This window comes from Rattus rattus, chromosome 8, assembly GCF_011064425.1.
Source record: "Rattus rattus isolate New Zealand chromosome 8, Rrattus_CSIRO_v1, whole genome shotgun sequence".
Lineage (NCBI taxonomy): Eukaryota > Metazoa > Chordata > Mammalia > Rodentia > Muridae > Rattus > Rattus rattus.
The window spans coordinates 6,240,532-6,263,423 of record NC_046161.1 but is presented as its reverse complement, the minus strand read 5'-3'; the positions used below and the strand labels follow the sequence as shown (position 1 = coordinate 6,263,423).

The following is a 22,892-nucleotide window of genomic DNA, read 5'->3' as shown; positions in this document are numbered from 1 at the left end:
AGGCAAAAGTAGGTATTTCTCTCTGAGTCTAAGGCCAGCTTGGTCAACAAAGTATGTTATATACCTGTTAGAGATACACAGTGAGAGCCCTTTTATAATATTTACAATATTTTTAGAAATATTTACAATAGTTTTTAGATTAATTTTTGATATTTATTTATGTCTTTGGTGTGTGTGTGTGTGTGTGTGTGTGTGTGTGTGTGTGTGTACATTCACGCAAGAGAAGCAAGTGTTCTCAGTCCTCAGCATCTATCCACACAGACCCCACATTAGGCCTTAAATTCTATGTACAACATGTCCCCGTAAGGATTGCTTGTGGTCACTGGGTGGGGAAAGTGGAGAAAGGAAAGCTACTATTATTCTTGTATGCTGATTTGCTGCTTTAATTTTCCATAATCTCTCTCATTTCTTTCCTTTCCTTTCTTCTTTTTTTTTTTGTCTCAAGACTAGCACATGGGTATATTATTGCAGTACAAAAGCAAATATCTCTTTTTTAATAATGTATTATTAAATAAGAGGCTTACTTTATGAACTGAATTTGAGCAATTAAATTGGATTTTATGTGTACAGAGCCCACACACATGTGGAAGTCAGCCGACCTTTGACCACGTGGATCCCAGAAGTTCAGTGGGGACTTTTGCAATAGGTACCTTTGTCTGCTGAGTCACCTCACTGGCCACAAAATCTCATTTGCAAGGTGATTTCTAGGTTGATGCTGTACAGTGGGAAACAGCAAAAGTTTTTTCTCTTTCGTAAACTGCACTGACTACGTTACAGAACTCATGGTCAGCACATTTTCTAAAATTCCCTACCAATGGTCAGTGTGATAATTTCACAGATGAAGAGCAAGGCAGGCCACATAATTCACTGAAGGCCCCACTAGTGCCAGGTGATGGTACCAAGATTCTAACATGTGGTGGCATTGGTCTGAAAACAAGTTCTCCTTTGTCCCTTTAATCTCATACTGAGCTGAGCACCTGATACGCATCTTTGTCCCTAAATGCTGCGAATTGGGCAACCATCTCCTGTGTGTGAAGCTTTTCCTTCCAGAATAAATAAAGGATAAGTTCTCACGTTAAAAAATAGATCTGTCCTCTTGCTTCACATGTTCTCTGATGGAATAGATCTGATCCTCCCTAAACTATATCTCAGCAATTTATGTGATCACTGCTCCTGGAAGCTATCGCTATTAAGAAAAATGGCTCCTTTTCATCTCTAAAGGTCTGCTCCTAAATCAGTGGTCCTTTAGTGCGTTTATCCACTATCTCTAACTAGTTTCTAGTCTTAAAATTCAAAGAGGTCTCTAACACACAATGTTTTTTTTATTTTTTGAAACTGTAATATTTTTCTCCTGGAACCCAAAAATGTATTTTTAGATCACTTTTTATAGTTCTTAAAAATCTTGTGATTTTATAAAGAGATCACTAAGTCAGTCAGTAGAATTATTGATGAGACAATAAGGTAAGAATAGTCACAAAAGAATTAAATAACTGTAGAGCCCACATTGGCAAGAGCATACAGAGCACGTCTGAACAGTCAGCATCCACTAAAGAGTGACATGTTTATACTTGAAGAGTAAACATCCTGGAGATGAAAACTTGTGAGATTACACTGTGTGAGAACTCACGGAGTGAAGTCAGAGCTGGGGAGATTGTTAATCCGACTTGATTGGCAAAGGACCTAGTTCAGGTTCCAGCAACTGCTTTCAGGGGTAACTTACAACTTCCTGTCACTGTGCATGTACACACATACACACAGAATTTTTTCGTTAAATAATAAATATAAATATTTTTACATATATGATATGAATGTATTTATACTTAAATATATTTATCCACTTATATTACATAAATATAAATAAAACAAACAAAAACAGAGAAAGTAATGAAAATATGCCAAATTCTGGTCACGTAATAAAAATTAAAAGAGAAAAAAGCAAAACAGCTGCTTCAGAAAGAAGGTTTATGTCATAGAAACTTGTTTCTATACCATACATATGAAATGAAATATATATTTGTTAGAACATGCTTATTACATTCAAACTGAGGACCACTCAAGTACTTGAATACATCTTTATTTCAATGTACATATCCTGCATTTGTTCACTTATCTCTTTAACATTTATTATTCTTTTATACATTACATCCATTCCAGATTTTTTACCTCGCTCTACTCCCCGCTATACAAACATAACATATATGCAGAGGGCCTGGTTCAGACCATATAAGGTTTGAGTTTGTTGCGTCAGTCTCTGTGAGCCCCTCTGAACTAAGTTTCGTTGGCTCTGTGGGTCACATTTTTATGGTGTCCTTGACTCCTCTGTGATGCTTCCTCACTTCTTCTTCAGGGTTTACCTGGCTCTACCAGGTGTTTGCCCCGTAATGACAGTTGTGCTAGGCACTGATGTTTGAGGATAGAATATCGTTAAGAATCATATCATTGACTCTTTTTACCTTCCTATTTGGTTCTTTTCTGTGTTTCTGGATTGTCTTGATTCTGGTTCCTAGTCAGTGTTAGTCACTGGGCCTCAAAATGTCATGGGTTGGACAACCCCACAAGTCCTGTGCCACCATTGTCCCAGCACATCTTGCAGGCAGGGCAGATTGTAGGGCAGAGGATTTGTGGATGGATTGATGACCCAGTTCCACTGCTGGGAGTCTTCCTGGAGATAGGAGACGGCCAGTTTGGGCTCCACACCCATCATTACTAGGAGACTTTACTGGAGTCCCTCTCAGAGATTCCACAGAACTTCCACTTCACTGGGTTTCTAGGTCGTCCCCCAAATGCCTCTCATTTCCAGGACTCTCTCTCCCCACTCCCCCTACCCTCCCCCTCTCTCCATTGATGTCTAATCCTTCCTGTTCCCATTGCTACTTGCTCTCAGAACACTAGCAAAATCTACGACCCCTTCCCAGGAAGATCCAGGGACCACCCAACCTTGAGACCTCCTTGTTACTTAGCTAATGTCCACTTTTAACTGACTACATACCATGTTTGTTTTTTTGACTCTGGATTACCTCACTAAGGATAATTTTTCTATTTCCATCCATTTACCTGCAAATTTCATGTCTTTGTTTTTAAAATACTTCATTGTGTAAATATATCATATTTTGGAAAAATGTCAGCTCTTTCATAGGATGGGATATCTGTTGGGTTTTTCCCCAGTTTCTGACTTTGCAGTTTTATAAATAAAACCATTAGTGAACATGATTGAAATTGGTGTTTTGTTCAGGAAATTTTCCCAGTGCCCTTGGGGTCTGATGGAGATGCTTCCCTAGTTTTTTCTTCTATTAGTTTTGTCTGGTTTATGTACCCAACAGTGGTACTTTGCACGGGTCTTAGGATAGATTTATTCCCAATGTTCTGAGAAACCAGCTATGGTTTCCATAGTGTCGGTACTAGGTTATACTCTCACCAGCAGTGGAGGAGTGGTCCCGTTGCAAAATATACAGGAAATCTGGGACATTGTTTACTTTTTTAAAATTGACACCCATTTTTTGCACAATATATTTTCACCATAGTTTTCCCTTTCTTCATCTCCTCTTAGATCCTACCACCTCCTACATTTCCTTTCTAATGAGCTTTTTAATTACTAAGATTCCTATGTTGTTTAATAATAGACATTGTCATATTGTTTAGTTCACAAATAAATATTGTTACTAATTTGATAAAATCAACTACATGGAAAGTATGGCATAAACATAATTTTAAAATTTCAATCCAAGCTACATTTTAACAGAGAAGTCTCTTTCAGAAAGTTCAAATTTTATGAACATGTATTGGACTCTTTCTGTTATTTCCATAACTTTGTCATCTTTTATACTTCTTCAAAGAACTCATCTAAAATGACTAGCCCAAAGTGTCACACTATGTGAATTTGAGTGAAGAGCAATTTGAAGATGTATTATAGTGATTACATATCAGGAGAGATTATTATGTATTTATGATTAGAAATTTTTCCGGAGAAGGTGAGCTATGGGTACAAACTCTTGGAGCAGAAAATAAACCATTTCACATATTCTTGATGAAGAGACAGCCCCTACTACTCCTATACAGCATGTGACACCATGACAAATAAATTACTTTTGCTAAAACCATTAAGGATTTGCATGAAGGATTAATGACTGCTAGTTAAGCTGTGAAGCAAAGGCATACACAGGTGACACTGAGTGTAAGAAATTGAGGGACAATCTTGGTTTATCAGTTTATCTTCCTTATAGTTGCCTGCAGTAAATGTGCACTTTCCAAACTAGCCCAAGTGTCCCATTGTGCACTTTCCAAACTAGCCCAAGTGTCCCATTGAACATCTCAAATTTAGGCAAATCATAATTATGGAGGGTGTTGTTCCTTGACTCTACTTAGAAGGGAGAAGAATCATAAAGGTCATATTTATTTCTATAATATTTAGATATGGTAAATACTCAAGTTCATATGATAAAGTTTGCGTAGCTTAAAGTTAAAAATAATGTATACTTTAAAAATTCACTGTCAATATAAATGTTGAGTGTTATAATAGTTTATTGCTGCACTTTTGCTCCCAATGCACATAGTAACACTAAATTCACTATAATTATATGTAAATAAGAATGTCATTTGAATAAAGGTATCAATTTACTAAATGTACTTAAGAAAATGAGAAGTTTTTATTTTGCTATCCATGGACTCCATTTTGCTGGTTTTGAATATCACCCAAGATAAATCTTACAAATTTCTTATCTCATAGACTTTTATGCATGTAAGAATCCAAAGTTGTTTTTTCACTTTCTGGGATTCTGGTAGGTAACCATTTGTAAACCTTTCTTGTCAATACCAACACACATTTCAGGCATAGTGCGACAGTTGCTCATTCTGTCTCTATCAATTTGGCAACCCTGATTTTATGTCATATGCCTTGACTTCACAGCAACATGACATCAACAAAAACAACTGCAATTTGCTTTTGTTCTTGACAGTCAGATGTAGACATGTTTCTGATTAGCCATAATTTTCACCATTAGATTATTCAGTTGTTAAGTTAGACCCAATAGCAATACAACTCCATCTAATAAATGTTTGAAACTAATACTATTCAGATTTTTTACATTTAGTAATGATTCTTAATAAGTTACTGTTCTCTATGCCATAGTTTCCTCATCTGTAGAATAGGCTGAAGCGTAAATTACTCTATATACTATAAGTCCTGGAGCATAATGAGTTTTAAGTGTCCTAGATCAAATTAATGGCCATGGGACAAACCTCACAGCTGTTCTGCATACGAGTCTCTGCCCTTATTCACACATTTTCTCACCCGATCAATTGTGGTCTCTGATCTTACTCTACTCCAACTTTCCCAACCAGGAAGCAATACTCGTGTAACCTAGGGAAGAGAATGCAGTAGTTGACTGCTGTGATTTCCAGTCTATCACTTATCTGTTCTGTGTTGAGATGTACATATGAGGACGCAAAGGGATCAACTGTAAGTCAGGTTATATCAGACAGCACAGCCATGCTTTGCTCTGTTGTATTGTTTTCTTACCAGCTCCCTCAATCCCATCCCCTGGGAATATTCCTTCAATAAATCACCTTCAAAGGACCTATTTCTCTACCTCTCTGTCCAAGAGCCTGATGTGAGATGATAAATATTCACTGAAGTTGTTACCATTATGGCATCCAGTGTTCTGATCTATGAGCAGATGAAGTTCTCCATCATTTTGGTGGTGCCCTGTGGATGCACCTCATAATGCCCATAGTTCTCCATACATATGTATTTTCAAGCTAAAATCTTCACAGTTTTATAAGGATATCCAGTAATAATTCCTGACAATATTTCAAAACACAAAATTTATACTGCTAATACAGGGTTGGACTGTATAAGGTTTAGCGGCACATTGTGGGAAATGTCGAGTGGATACTTTTTAATGTGAAGTTCAAAGCCTAAATTGAACCTGGGCTGCTAACTCCTGCACACTGTGGAGTAAATGCTGGACCCAGACCTGTCATCATTTAGAGTTCACCATAAATAATTTCAAAATCCCTTAGCAAAGCAAGAAATTTGGGTTGTGTTTTTAAAAGAGAAACCAGTGACCTTTACATGTAGACACAGGACTTGTGGGATGCAAGGGGCTTCTATGGTATGAAACATTCTGCAGAGAAAATAAAAATAGCTGCTGTCACCTAATTGGTGTAGTGGCAAGAAACCCTGAGCTTGGAATTCACTAACTCAGAGCTTTTTAACTTGTGGATCACAACGAATGCCAACTCCCCACAGCTTCTGTTATAAATGTTCCTTTCTTATCTTCCATTTGGCTAATTTTGTTTTTAATTATGTGCATGTAACATTTTATTTTGTCTTGGTGACATATTATAATTTTAAAGTACAATTCTACTTCTTTTGACTTTAGGCAACAAGCATAATAAAATTACATGGCTTAAAACCCTAGAGAGAATTGCTACTTTGTTCCATTTAGCAGAGGTAACAAAATGCAATGTGACAATCAGGTTTGCTCTGTTTTAGGATAATTTTATTTCTAAATTTTCTTATATTTCTTACAACATGCTTTAAAATATCTTGATTCTCTTGAGATGAATAAGAAATGAACACCTTTCTTGGTTCTTCTTCTTAGGCTATTTGCTGCTGAGTGTACTTATTGGAAAAAAAACTTTTGACACTTGAAGAGATTAAATCCCATTGTACAAGGCACAAGATGAATTTCTGTTGTTACAATGTACTAGGCCATTTTTTGTGAGCCAATCCTGCCTTTGTAGAGCAGTTCCTTTATATTGGACACTCACCTAAGTGGTTCAGCTCTCTTGGGCATAACTGTGTCATACAACATCACCATCACATTTTATAAAAACTGAAAGTAAACCACGATACCCAGAATACAATAGGTTATACAGTATTGCCTAATGATAAAGGCTAAATTTTGGGTCATCTAGGCAAATTCGACTCTTTATTCTCACACTGATAGGTTAGCTGGTTGACCCATTATTTTCAATATTGAAGAGAATTAAAGTGATTATGAAAAAAATTGGCCGTTTCTGAAGGATTAACCTTAATTGTATTGTCTCACTTAACCTACTCTGCATACCTTCAGTTCAGGTTACCATCTGTAAAAATAATAAATTAGATGTATACTCGTCAAAAATCTCACGGTCAGAAGACAGTTAAAGAGATCTCTGAAATTCTGAACTTTATGATACTAAAATCAAAGGTATTCCTCACTATGATGCCTTCAAACATGGATGTGGTAGGGAGAGGGGTGAAGAATTAAGTGCAAAATGTGTAATGTAAAACTCATACTAAATTCTCTTACACACTTTTCCCAGACATGTACTATATCTCATAATTCCCTAAATGATGTTTTTGTGTAATAATTTCTTACTAGTTTGCAGAAGTGTATGTGTGTAAGTTTATGTTCAGGTAAGTATTCATGATTCTGTATGTGACTGCAAGATGGCATGTTATAGTGTCCTTCTGTCTTGTTATCTCAAGGCAGGATCCCTTACTGTCTTGGAGTGGATTAATCAAGTAGATTAGGCTGATTAAACAGGAAGCCCCAGGAATCTACCTGTTTGTGCCTCCCAAGCACTGGGATTACAAACAATGCCACTTCAGTTCTGATAACGAAATTCATAGCTTCATTCATGGAAGGCAAGTTCTCTACTGACAGCTAGCTTCTCAGTCCTTTCATTGTGCTTGACCACTGGTGGACTTTATTACAAAACCAACCACAAATCTAGTCATCAAACTGGTGTGTATAGATGCTCCATTTAACAGTTTAAACTATCAAAACTAATTCTCAGTAAAATACCAACTAAAGCCAGATCACAGTATAAATAACCTGAAATACCTTCAATTCGAATGTCTCTCCAAAGATTGGGAAAAGATCTTTACCAATTCTTCATCTGATAGAGGGCTGATATCAAATATAAACAAAGAACTCAAGAAGTTAGACTCCACAAAATCGAATAAGTCCTTTAAAAAATGGAGTACAGAGCTAAACAAAGAATTCTCAACTGAGGAACATTGAATGGCTGAGAAGCACCTAAAGAAATGTTCAGCATCCTTGGTCATCAGGGAAATGCCAATCAAATCAACCCTGAGATTCCACCTCACACCAGGCAGAATGGCTAACATAAAAAACTCAGGTGACAACAGATGCTGGTGAGGATGTGGAGAAAGAAAAACACTCCTCCATTGTTGGTGGGATTGCAAACTGGTACAACCACTCTAGAAATTAGTCGGGCTGTTCCTCAGAAAATTGGACATGTTACTAACTGAGGACCCAGCCTTACCACTCCTGGGCATACACCCAAAGATTCTCCAACATATAACAAGGACACGTGCTGCACTATTCATAGCAGCCTTATTTATACGAGTCAGAAGCTGGAAAGAACCCAAATGCCCTTCAACAGAGGAATGGATACAGACAATGTGGTACATCTACACAATGGAGTACTATTCAGCCATTAAAAACAATGACTTCATGAAATTCATAGGCAAATGGATTGAAGTAAAAACTATTATCCCGAGTGAGGTAACCAAATCACAGAACACACATGGTATGCACTCACTGATAAGTGGATAATAGTCCAAAAGCTTGGAATAGACAAGATACAATTTACAGACCACATGAAACTCAAGGAGAAGGAAGATCAAAGTGTGGATGCTTCAGTCCTTCTTAGAAGGGGGAACAAAAATACTCACAGGAGGAAATACGGAGACAAAGTGTGGAGCAGAGAGACTGACGGAAAGGCCATCCAGAGACTGCCATCCTACATAGAGTCACCAAATCAGACACTATTGCAGATGCCAAGAATGGACAGAAGTCTCAGCCAGAGCCTAACAAATACAGAGGCTGATGCTCGCAGTCAACCATTGGACTGAAAACGGGATCCGCAATGGAGGAGTTAGAGAAAGGACTGAAGGAGCTTGCAACCCCACAGGAAGAACAGTATCAACCAGTCAGACACCCCACAGTGTCCAGGGAGTAAACCAGCAACCAAAGACTACACATGGAGTGACGCATCTCTCCAGCCGCATATGTAGCAGAGGATGGCATTGTTCGGCAACAATGGGAGAAGAGGCCCTTGGTTCTGTAAAGGTTCAATGCCCCAGTGCAGGCGAATGTGAGGGCGGGGAGGCAAGAGGGAGTGGGTAGGTGGCAGAGCAGAGGGAGTGTAATGGCATAAGAGGTTTCCCAGAGGGGAAACTGGGATATAATATTTGAAATGTAAATAAAGAAAATATCCAATAATAAAAAAGAATCCATGTAACTGCTAAGCTTAACAAACACCAAGGTGGAAGGGCAATTGCCTTTCCCATGCTCCTACCCAAGTCACTTGGCTGAGACCCCTTCTAGAACTCACTGCTCTCTTTCTGCCTGGGGACAATGGCTTTGGCATGGACCCCTTCCCAGATGACTTGACAGCCCCTTGGCCCGAATGGACTTTGCCTCAGCTTTCCTCTGCCTGGCCTGGAACGCTAAGGTCTGGCATGGTACCCCGAGAGCCTACAGCCACAGACAGGTCTGAGGTGCCTGCTGAGGGCAGGAGCTCTCCACCATTCCCTGGGGAGCCCTGGAAAGTGTGTGTCAACATGCACAGCTTCAAGCCAGAAGAGCTGATGGTAAAGACCAAGGATGGATACATGGAAGTGTCAGGCATCCAGCAGGAAGGTGGGATTGTCTCCAGGAACTTCACCAAGAAAATACAGTTTCCTGCAGAAGTGGATCCAGTGGCCGCATTTGTCTCACTTCTTTAGAGTCTGCTCGTCATTGAGGCTCCCCAAGTCCCTCCTTTGGAGAGAGCAGTTTGAACAATGCACTTCCTCAAGACAACCAGGAAGTCACCTACTCCTAGGACGTCAGCCTTGGTCCTATTTTGCTTCCGGCCCCAACCCCAGAGATTCTCAGATTTGAGGATATAGTAGTTTAGCAGCACTCAGATTTAAGGCAACTCAGATGTTGAGGTATGGGAGGGAGAATCTAATGACCATCTCTGGATAATGTAGTAATAGATTTCCCCAAAGGGTGACACAATGGCCCAGCCTTTCTTGGTTACATTAGGTCAAAGTACTGGGAAGTTTTTTTTTTCTTCACCTTATCTGTGCAAAGACACAGCACAGCAAATGGGAACTGAAGATTTCATGTTACATTTTTACCTTGCAGCTAATGCTTTTCTCTGGGAACCTTCCCATCACCCAGATCCCTGCCCTGGGTCCTCTTTATATGTGTCTTGGTTGATGGGACTCATTGGCTCACCTCAGTGTCTCTAAACTCTTTGTCTAGAAGAGGTTACAGGCAGGTCTTATAACCCCATATGGAATTTACCCATCGCCACACAACAGTGCTCTTTTTGCAGCATGACCCCGTCACTCTCAAACTATCACCACCTAGGTCTCTGGGAGCCACTCAGTTAATTCTCTGGCTAAGGTCTCACTTTATTGTGTTCTCTGTGTCTAAGTCAGATTTATTTTAGAGTGGTCTTCAAGGAGCTCCACCAGGAACCAAGCAAAGGCCAGACAGTCTGGCACGCAGGCTAGTGGTATTGTGTATATGGGGAGATGTGTGTGTGTCTTCATTGTGTGAATTGTGCTGTTGTTTAAGGGGAAGATAACAGTAAACCATAATGATAATAATAAAGGAGCTGGTGTTCTTTTTTTAAAAAAAGAACCCATGTAGCTGACTCAGTGGAACAAGTCAAGTCCATGAATACCCAAATAAACTTGCAATGCAAATAAAATATGTGAACAACTCACATTTGTGCTTAAAATTTTAAAAGTTCTCCATACTGTATAAATATGGTTCAGCCTAGCAATTTATATATTTTGTAAATATTTACTGTTGAAAAATGAAGACTGAGGTTTTATTTTTCCAGGAGTACCAAGCATGTATAACAGGGACCCTCTCTGTTACAACAATGATCCACATCACTAAAATAAAAGAGGTGCTTCTCAGGGGTGACTCAGTGGTAAAGAGCACTTAATGCTCTTGCATAGGACTGCAGCTCTGTTCCCAGTGTCCATACCATGCAGCTAACAGTTGCCTTTAATTCAAGTTCCAGAGAATCAGATACCTCCTTCTTGACTCCTCATGCATTGTACACACAAGAGTTAATCACATATGCATAGCTTAGAATACTATTCTTTCAGTTCTTATTAATTTCTGGTCTTTCTTAGGTTCAGTTGTAAGGGATATTGGAAAATTCTCTACAGTTTCTTTTGTAATATTAATAAGCTAAAATTCCAGTTGCTAATATCAAACCCATGACAGAGAACAACCTAGAAATATTTCTTTAACTTATCTTTTTGCTACTAACTTATTCTATTATCCTTTTCAAGTATCTTCCCTTAATTAAATCATCACGAGGAGAGGTTGTCAAACTGAGTAATGGAATTAAAGTAAATGTTATAATTAGTGAATATCAAACTGCTTATACTTCATACTTCAGTGAATCAGTAGAAATTAATGAATAATACAAAAGTTTTTCAAATTATATCATTAGAAACTAAAAGTTATACTTTGGAATAAACTAAATTCTAGTGATTTGACAAATATTGAATCTCATGTCATAGGAATAAGCAGAAAAGAGGACAGACAGACTCTTTTGCTAGTACCTATCACCTGAACTATCACATACACAATAAGGTTGAAGAGAACATAGAAATAAAGAGGTTGCTGATTTTTGAATCTGCCCTTCAGTGGCTGACAGGAATAGGGAAGCTGTCTCCTGGGAGGGAGTGCTGTTATCACTTGGGCCCATGAACTTTGCTGGCGCTGTTTGCATTGTGATCTAAATTCTTTGACCCGAAGCTTTTCTGTGTACATACATTATTAGAAAGAGGAACAGTTATTTCTCAGATTGCAGCTCTATTAGAAAATGCTGAAATGAATCACGTGTAACTGTTCTTTGAGATTGTTTTCAAGAACTGGAGCTTGCAGCACATGGTTTCATTCTCCACTCATACATTTTTCGCCATCAATGGCACCGTGGCCATGAGAAATGAGCAGCCTCGCCTGTATGGAAATTCTTGTTTACATACCCCATGCATTTGGAGATTTGTCACTTAAGTAACGATTTTATTTTGCCAGGGAACCGACGAGAAGAGCATCAGCTTTGACACAGAATAAATTGCAGAAAAGTATTGAAGGTTTGAAATGTGTGAAATTATAAACCTGGACCTTCAGTTACAAGACAAGGAGAGCCTCTCTGCATTTTTTCCACTATCAAATTTAACAGATGAAAATGCCGATGTGCCACTAAATTTAGTTTTAATTCCACTGCTCATTGTAACGATTTCTCCTTGTGAGGATTTAATTAAGAGAAAAATGATAACAGAATAGGTAGTGACAAAACAATAATGTTTAAAAAAATAACTCTTAAGATTATTTTCTATCATGAAATTGGTGTTGCCACATTGGATTGTTAATTTATTAACGATCAGAAACTCATAAAAGAAAAGAAAATCCCCATATATTCGATCAAGTGGCAATATATGTCCAGGACATGGTTTTGTTAAAGATAGGTCTGACCTTAATTAAGGTGAGTTTGTTTTAACTAATATCTAAAATGCACGAACATTTAAGTATACAGGATAATGCATGTCTGTGTACTCCTTTCATCCCAAGTATCTGTGAAGGACAGAACAGGTATTAGATCTTCTGGAACAAGAGTTATAATTGATGTGAGCTACCGTGTGGATGTTGAGAATAAAACCTGAGTTGTCTGGAAGAGCAACCACTGCCCTTGACCACTAAGGCCCATCTCCAGTCCTGAATTGTTTTAGATTTTGTAAAATACTACATTAAAGTAACATTTATAGTCAGTGTGATGTACAAGAGCACATGAGAAAACCTGCTTTGCAGTAACATGCAGTGTCTGCTTTGCAGTGTCTGCCCCCATCATGCCAGACTTCCACCTCATACTGCTTTCCTACCCTCCAATAATGACGTTTTTCTAGCTTTCCTGATTCAGATTCCACAAATTGGAGACATGAGGATGTGCTTGGCTCTCTGTGCCTGCTTAGTTTCACTTAACACAATGACCTCCGGCTTTTTTTTTCTTTTAAGTGTAGAATAGAGTTTATTCAGGGCATGGGGAGTGGAGTTGAAAGGGTAGTGCAGACAGACAGACAGAGAGAGAGAGAGAGAGAGAGAGAGAGAGAGAGAGAGAGAGAGAGAGGGAGGGAGAGAGAGAGAGAGGGAGAGAGGGAGAAGTGGGTGGGGGTAAATGCCAGCCTTGAGCACATGGAGAGAGAGGTGGGAAGGGGCAAGAGAACAGAGCAGGAGCAGAAAGGCAAGAGCAAGAGCCATGACGTCCAGTCGTATCCATGTCACCACAGAGAGCAGAATTCCATCACAGTCAGTGGCCCAGTGGTGTTCCATTATACATTCACACTCTATCTTTGTCCACTCCTTACTTCACACATGTTTAAGACTGTTTCCATTTCTCTGCTGCTTCAAATCATCCTTCTCTGAACGAGAAGTATCTCTTCACATCTTTCATTTCCTGACTTGTGGGTCTGTAAGACCTTATTATCATTCTAGTTGTCGCTATCCTGAGATGTTGCCATTCAGTTTTCCTTGTTGGGTGTCATTCACATTCCCAGCAATAGACATAGCACTCTTCTTTCTCCAAAGCCTCAGCAGTACCATGTACATACAGTACCAACAAAAGGCAGGAGAGTCTAGTGAGATCTGCTGGATGGTTGTGACCTATGGCATAGCTGTTGAGAACTGAACCTCAATCCCATATAAAGAGCCCAGACCCAAGAACTTGTTCTTTGCTGTTAAGTAGCCTGAACATCTTCTGTGTGATGTTTGGATTGATGATTGGATGTTTGTATATCTTGTTTTAATAAACACCTGCTGATTTCTACAACTCACGTAATCACTGTTTATATGTTTTGTTTATAAGGGATTTTTTTGATTTTTATATATTATGGGAATAAATTCCTTATAAAATGTATAGTTTGCAAATATTTATTTTATAAACTATGCATTCTTTTTCCCTTAGAATCTCTGTTATTAATGGGCTATATGTTTACTCATTTATGTTTAGCTTCTCCATGCTATTTCATTCATCAGTATATGTGCTGATGATGTAAATACTATTATCTTTTAGGTATGTATTTCTCTTATATTTAGAAGATCATCATTTGGTTCTTTTGATCCAAGGTGGCTTTGGATAATCAGTGGGGTTTTAGTAGTCATATAAATTGTGTGAATGCTACTTTGGATCTCTGATGGATGTCACTGGTACTTTAACAGGGATTGCACTGACTGTAGATCACATTGGGAAATATTGAGTTCCATCAATATAGATCCTGCATGAATGTGGGATGCATTTCTATTTCTTGGCATCTCAATCTATTTTTTTCATCAGTGTCATGATTCTAGGAGAATAGATTTTTTTCACTACCAATTATACACTTATTCCTAGGTATCTCATTTTTGTGGCTCTTGTAAATGATATTAAATTATTAGATGATATTTCAAACAATTTATAATTAATATGTTGCAAGGCTGAACTAATTTACTCTACCAGGGTTTGGGGTAAATTTGAAGGGAACATTTCTAAATAGAAGATCATATTATCGATATCCAAACAGAATTTTATTTCCCTTTCAAGTTAGATGTCTGGCAGCTCTGACTGGAGTTCTGGAATTGGGAGATCCCACAGAAACAACAGTTGTTGAAATCATTGTCTTTTTTAAGACTATAGGGAGAGAGATTTGTTAACTTTAAACTCTTTTATATAAATGATTTATCATGTTGAGATGTTCTTTCTAGATCTGATTTGTTTGGGACTTTTATCATGAAAATGTGTGTGTGTGTGTGTGTGTGTGTGTGTGTGTTTAATATCAAGAAAATCTACTTTAAAGTATAGAAGCTTGCATCTTGATTGTATGTCAACATTAAGGATACATATTTGGATTAACTAGAGAACAGAGGTTGAGATAAAGTACACACATCAAATCAAGACCTCAGGACCTGGATGGGCTAAATTAATGAACTAGAATAACTTTGAGTTCAACCTAGGAGGAGAGAAAGTGTCCAGCAAGAAAGCAAGAACCTGAATTTATTAGGAAAATTTGTCTTACCACTTAGTTTTGAATATACAGGAGATGGATTTAATATTCTTTGAAAAAGACATTGTTGAAATGGGTAAATCATGGCTTGCCAGGTAGTATCAACATCTTCTGAAATTAAATGATACCAAAAATGTTAATGTTTAACAAATCAATACTATTATGGTATTTTTAAGAGCCAGACATTGTGAATACATAACAAAGTAGCACACTAAATAAACACTAAAAACCATAGAAACAGTTATACTTTCTAGTTTCCCTGAGTTACTTTATAGTCCTTACACTATAACATTATCCCTAAAGTAACTGCATTCCTCTTTATTATCAAAGTAAAATTTGAAGAGGATTTTAATAAATGTTAATAGGTAACAAAAGCCTTTACAGAGAATGTAAACAGAGATCTTAAGAGATGTTTGACTCCATTCAACATTCCTATTTTGGGCACAGGCATGAAATCTAACCCAGTTTCATGTGTCAGCTGAGTTATTGTACAGTATTCTCCTTCTCGTCCTTGGCATAGTGAACCGCTTGCTTATGTAGAAAAGAGAATTTAACTGCAAAAATAGAATCAGCATTTTTGAGCCCTGGAATTCCCATTTCATTGTGAGATGTTTAAAGAGGCAACTTTATTTATAGGCATCCTGGCCTTGAAATATTTTACAAATCCTTGACTCAATAAACACTATTAATATAAGAAATTATAATTCTTTAATCAGCTTTTACTTGCTCATTACTCTCTCAAAATTTCAAATAGTCTCAAAGTTTAAGAAATTTTCAGCAAAATCCTGTGAAAATATTAAACTTCTGTAAATTAGGTGTGAATAACCAATAGAGTTAGAGGGAGCATTTTGTCCGACAGGAGAGGTCCTTGTACTTAGGATCTAATTAGCAAGGGGCATAATTTACTTATACTTCACATGCATAATTGTTGTCACTTCACTTGAATATTTCTAATCATTTCTTCTTTTTAATTAAAAACAGAATTTTCTCATGCAATACATACTGACTATGGTTACTCTCCCTTCTGGGTCTGCCTCATTTCTCGGCCTACTCTCTCTCTACATAACCTTTCTTCCTCTGTCTTATTGGAATACATATAGGCATCTGAGAGAAAGTAATGATGATATTATTATTATAAACATTATTATTAAAATGTAAATAATACAAATACAACAAAAGCAAATCATAATAGGACAAAATGAACAAACATAAAAACAGCAAAAGAAAAAAGCCCAGGAAACACAGATGCTAAGACCCACATTCACACACACACAGAGAAGCCAAAAAAAAAAAAAAAAACTAATAAAAAACTATAAAATACAAGCAAAGAATATGTAAGGTTAAAAAAAAAAAACGAACTCCAAAATACCACTGAATTTGTTCCGTATTATCATCTACTACTAGGAATACAACCTGCCCTTAAGTTTTCCTTCGTGGGCTCTGAGATGTTTCCTTTGTGAGACCGTGTCTGGGTATGGGATGCGTCTTGTGTTCATTCCATTTGTCCTGTCAGGACAGGGACACCCTGTGGCTTGGACCCCTGTTGGTCTGTTGCTGCTGCTACAGCTTCCCTGTGTTCATATGTACACCAGTCCTCTTCTGTCTGGAAGGCCCTGGTCCCTTGGAGTTCCCATCACCTTTGCTCTTACAGTCTTTCTATCTCCTCTCTGCAGAGTTCCCTGAACATTAAGGGAAGGGATTAAGTGAATGCCTCCCATTTAGGACTGAGACTCTGTACATTTCCAGTTGCGGGTCTCAGTATTTGCTCCCATCTACTACAGGTAGAATCTTCTCTGATGGTGGCTGAACACAATTCTGGTCTACATGTATAGCCTTTAAGGGCTGCTTTATTGCAACAGTCCTTTAGCAGTAGAGTACTATTTGTTTTTTCCCTAGTCCATGTCCTATCTAGTCTCTGCTTTTGGACAACAGACCAACGGGAGATATGGGTTCTATCTTACAGTGTGAACTTTAATTCCAATCAGATAGTGAGTGGTTGATTACTCTGACAACTTTTGTGACAACATTGCACTAGCTTATTACCATCGTAGATCATGGGGTTTGTAGCTGGTTTGGTATTTACGTTTTTCCTCTGGCAATGTGCAGAGTACCTTCCAGCAGCATGAACACTAGCCAGTAGGAGTAAAGAGTCTACCTAAGAACCAGCCTGACATCTCTGTGTCCCACAACTTAGGTGTTGTGTACAGCAATGGGGCCTTACCATCCTGTTATAGAAAGTAACCAATAGCCTTGGCTACAGCCTGGGTTGTTTCAGGGTTGCACAGGGTCCCTTTGACCAATGACTCAGTTAAATGTAACCTATTTCCAGTGTTGGAGGTCAATTTAGTGATCAAAGATGTGTAGTTGGGTCTTTGTCTCCCTCAGCATCTTTATGTATTGCAACATCTCTTTTGCAGAAGAGTAGTATTTGGTTTTTCCCTAGACCATGTCCTATAGGTTGTTTTGGGGTTGTTTTGTACTTGAGCATCTGGAAATATAGGCTCAAAGTAAGAGAAGGGGGAGGGGAGGAGAAGGGGAAGGGACGGGGAGGAAGGAAGAGAGAGAGGAGCTGATTTTTAGCAATCCACAATAAGAGAGCAAAGGGTGATTGAGAGGAAAAAAGAAAACTCACAATATAAAGTGAATCTTCCCAATTTCAGTGGTAGATTATAATCACATGTTGGGTCATTTTAAAACTTACTTAAGTCGCCTTATCAAACAAGTAACTTTGCAAGCAGGAGCAAACAAGTAACTTTGCAAGCTGTTGAATCTGTTCTTCCAGTTATAGCATGCATGAGTTTGAAGCCAATTGAGAACTTAGTGGCTTTGACTTCAAATTCAAATCATATAACTGACATTATATCAGTTTGAGATGTCATGGTTAAAGCTCTGGTCTCACTGTTCCCACATCTCCAAAGAACTTTGTTCTATAATTGTTTAAAAATACAGATATATGTATATATATATATATATATATATATATATATATATATATATATACTCTCCTAACTGCTCAGTAACTTGAATATAAAGCCTTAAATTGTCTTCTGTTTATGATGATCATTTTTTCTTAAATCTTCTATGATATTTTAATTAAATTTATTTTAATTATATTTAGAACTCTGTGTCTATGTGCATATGTTCAGGAGGATGACAGATCCCCTGGAGCCCGATTTAAGGCAGGTATGAGCTGCCCAATGTGTACAGTAGGAACCCCCTTGGGTCAGTATGAGAGCAGCAGTGCTGTTACGTGGAGAGCATCTCTCCATCCCTGCAGTCTTCTGCCATGGTTTTGATGTAATCAGTGGTCACTGGCTTCTCACTATCATCACAGCCACTGTCACTCAATGTCTCTTATAACTACTGAAAGCCAGCTCCCTGTGGCTGCGAATTCATTCCCTTGCTTGCTCTCCTCCTAGGATTGTCTCATTTCTCTCCTCTTCACTCTGGAGATGGAGAGACTGTTTAAAACATAATCTGCAGTCCAGCTTCAGCCCAACTGCACTCCAGCCCAGTTAAGATATTTTAGTTTTCTTCTTTCTCTGTTTATTTTTCTTCCCATTCAGTACTTGTTACTCCATGGTCTAAATGTCCTTGTTTTCCCCATCACATGGATAGCTTCATGAAAACATTAATTTGTTTTCTCTTTGGAATGATGTCTGGCCTGGGGTGATCCACAGCCAATATTTGATTAACAAATGAGTAAAATCTATTTTCTAGTCCAGCTGTCTCCTAACTGGAGAAGTTTGCATAGATCAATAGGATTAAGAGCACATATCCCATGTTTTCATTTACAACATATGCTGCCATCTCTCTATATCCTTCTATAGTTTGGGTAAAATTCACCTATTAAGTTGATGTAGAAGAAGAAGGCATCATCTCTTTAACTTTCAACTTGCGTGCTAGTTATGACAGTACTGAATATCAAGTACACCTCAGAATCAAAGGGAAAGGGAATAGAGGCAGAGCATCAAGAACTCTGTGACCTCTTCCCACAGCCACAAACCAGAGCTGTGCTCTGAATAGAATATATTAAATTATTTGTAGATCAAGTATGTGCGGCCTTGGATCCAAGAAATGTTTAGCAAAGCCCTTGCTGTTTGAGCTTTGTCTGCCAGTTAAGTGATCTCTATTATTCAACGGCTAAATTCTGTGTGTTTTCAGAGATCATCTATAGCTGGGTCTTCAATGAGTTCCCTTCCTTCGTGGCAGAGGACAGCCGGCGGTTCATATCCCAAGAGACAGGCAACCTCTATATTTCTAAAGTGCAAACATCAGATGTTGGCAGCTACATTTGTCTGGTGAAAAATGCTGTAACGAATGCTCGCGTGCTCAGCCCTCCAACCCCACTCACGCTTCGAAATGATGGTGAGTTGCAGACTTAAATGATGAGCATTTCATATGCAAAAATCAAGATGTATCGTTGCTCCTCTTCCAAGTACTTGACCTAATACAAATCAACTACAAGGCATCTATGCTATTTATAAATGCATTTCTTTAATCTGGGTTTGTGTATACCACAGAATAAAAATGTTGACACGAGTGATGGAAAATGGCCCAGTGAGTAAAATGTTTGCTCTGCTGTGATTCATGACAATTCAAGTCCTAAGGACCTATGCACAAAGCCAGGCACAGATGGCCTGTAATTCCAACTTCAGGATGCAGAGACAAGAATGTCTCTGGAGTATGCAAGCCAGCCTACCAAGCCAGTTGGCCAGGTAAACAGAAGACTGTCTCAGAATACAGGTGGAGGTAGGTTGAAGACATATGACGTAAACCTCTGGCTTCCATACACTCATGCACACCCACACACACACACCCCACACATGCCTATTCATACATGTACACACACATGTACACACTCACATGCACATGCATGCACAGGCACACAGACATGCACCTGCACACACACATATACACATGTCCACACATACATGTATCCACATACACAGGCATGGGTGCGATGGTATTATGGGAAATGAATAATTCACAGAGGATAAATACTGATCATAATGCTACTTAATTAATTATTATGACAAGCACCTGGAAAGGAGAGCCATGTGAACTTAGTGTCGTTAGTGTCTGTCTGTAGCATATGTGTATTAACTGCATGACTTCTATGGGCTCAGTTTTCATTGCATTTGTAGCTCATCTGCCTTCAAATTGAGTATTAAGCTCTTAATACTTCATTGTACAATTATAATTGTTATTACTTTTCCAATAATAGGAATAGTTGTAACTTTAGCTATTCAGTGCAGCCCAGGCAGGTGTAATGATGCTATAATTATAGGAATTGCCATCTCTCCACAGCGTCTTCACACTTAAACACCTCATTTGTATTTATAGACATTTACAGTTAGGCATTGCATTAAAAAAGTCAAGTGCTCGATTGTCGTTGATATATGATATGCAGATTGTTCTGCCGTGCAACAAAAATTATCTGTGAAGGCATTATTAAGAAGTGAACTAGAGAATGAGAATTCTGATTGATTTTAAAGTATTAAAAAGTGTATTTCAAGACTTTTTATAGTTCTTCTATATGCTTTTTTCCACAAGACAGTCTCTTGTAGCTAAAGCTAGCTGTAAGGTTTTCTTGCTCCCATATGCCAAGTGTTTTCGATATATACTACACCTGCTTTAAAATTCTTTTTTTTAAAAATGCACACTGCTCGTGGTGATTTGAATGACAGTGCCTCCTATAGGATCATATATTTGAATGCTTGTTCACCAGAGAGTGGAACTATTTGAGAGGTTTATAAAGATTGGGAGAGAGGTGTGGCCTTATAAGATGTGTCACTGAGGGTGACCTTTGAAATTTTGATCTCTCTCTCTCTCTCTCTCTCTCTCTCTCTCTCTCTCTCTCTCTCTTCCTCCCTCTCTCTCTCTCTCTCTCTCTCTTCCTCCCTCCCTCTCTCTCTCTCTCTCTCTCTCTCTCTCTCTCTCTCTCTCTCTCTCTCTGCCCATGGATCAAGGATTTAGCTCTGAGCTACTGCTCCAGCATCATGAGTGGTTATAATTTCAGAGGACTAAGCCTCAGAAAGTATAATCAATCCTTCAATTAATACTTTCTTTTATAAGACTTGCTGCAGTCATGCATTAATTCACAGCAATAGACACCACTAAGACACTTATGGAATGTACTGGTAGAGTTGTTCTTACTTATTGTTCTTATTGTAAGAGTTTGCTTACGTATAAGTTATATATAAACTATAGGATATATAGTAATTCAAAATTTAGGAAGTCAACATATGTGTGTATATATATGTATATATATATAATGAAATATCCCCCATAATCATAAGAAGCCCAATATTGTAAGTTGCTAAATGTTACCAAAAGCCACATAGATGATGTCACAGATACATAGGTAAAAAATAACAGCAGCAACTAAAATTTCAGTAAAAAGCTACTTCATGCTGTCTTTAACAATTGTGGCCATGTTCTCTACGTTTCTTAATAACTAACTTTGACAGCAAAACATGAGATATTTAAGAATCATTACTATAGCAATATTGAATAACTCAGTATCACATTATTCAAGATAATTAAGATGATTTGAGATATGTATCCTTAAAATGTTCCTTTTAAAAACAAAATTTACTACTAGGCACTGGAACCTGGTAGTGTGAGTACCCATGGATGTATGACTGAAGACATTGAGTTCCTGTCCACAAGAGTCCATCAGTAGCCAATAGTTCCACAGAGAGTATGACCCCCCTCTTTGATCTATGATTGATGGTTGACAAGCTCAGTTAGGAAACCACAGCTCCTGTATGATCATAATTGAACTACTGTGTTTTACCCAGAACATAGCCTTCATCGAGCCTCCTCCTCATCCTCTGGTACTTACATTCTTTCTACCCTCTCCCTCAGGAATCCATGATCCTGTCAGGCAGGTCTAAGTGTCCTCAGGACAGAACCATCGCTTGTATTCTTATCACCCGAAGCAGCCATGAGTCTATACACTGCAATTCACTGTGAAGGGATGCTGCTTTGATTAGGGCTGAGAGTTGCATTTGTCTGTAGCAATTAGACAGTCACGTCAATTTAGACAGTAGCAATTAGTCAGCCATGTCATTTTAAATTAAAAACAGTAGTAAGTTTTCCTCTTGGGAAACTTACTACTTAACAACAAGACTTTAACTGGGTTGACAGCCCTAGGCATGAGTTCAGACTGTGGAGCAAGCTTCAAACCCAACCAGAGATTGCTCTGTTCCCCCACAATTCTCATGCTGCTTTTCACCAATGGAGACATTTTTCCTGTTCCACTTGTATTACGGTTCTTAGGATTGAAAATTGAGTAAGATCACTGATGCCTTCCACCCATTCCCAATAAGCTGTATGTTCTCCCGACCCTTGTTAATTCAGTACAACATTATACATATTATACATACACACACCCACAAAGATATGAATATGAGAAAAAGACTTGCAGGAAGATGGGTAAGTAGCAGAGATGGGAGAGAGGTGCTAGAAAGTAGAGGTGAGTGTAGCATCAACACACTACATGTATGGATGAAACTGCCAATGAGAAAATTTAAAGTTATAAAAAAGTAAGTGTAAAAATAATAATAATAAATCCTTGCAGTGTTTTTTAAATGTCTGCTTTACAAAAAGAGCTACTAGCTTAAATAACAATGCTCAGATATCAAGATAGCATTACAATGTACATAAAAAATAAAGCTACTGGTATGGTAAGAAAGAAGAACTCAAGTAAATAAGAAAAAAAGTGAAGTTCAAGTCAAGCTCTGAATGATTGATATTGCTTAAGAGAATTTTATAAATGGAAACATTATAAAAATAATCAAGAGAACACAAG

General features: G+C 38.1%; 2 protein-coding genes across 2 annotated transcripts in view; both read left to right on the top strand.

Moving 5' to 3' along the window:
• Cntn5 (contactin 5) overlaps positions 1-22,892 on the top strand; it is a 1,166,275-nt gene that overhangs the window by 807,995 nt on the left and 335,388 nt on the right. The window contains exon 8 of the mRNA XM_032911019.1: positions 19,238-19,441. Coding sequence (XP_032766910.1) covers positions 19,238-19,441 — 204 coding nt within the window. The remainder of the gene's footprint in view (positions 1-19,237; positions 19,442-22,892) is intronic.
• On the top strand, positions 9,386-9,745 carry LOC116907833 (heat shock protein beta-8-like). Its single transcript, XM_032911018.1, has one exon. It carries the CDS (start codon positions 9,386-9,388, stop codon positions 9,743-9,745), a length of 360 nt encoding a protein of 119 aa, XP_032766909.1.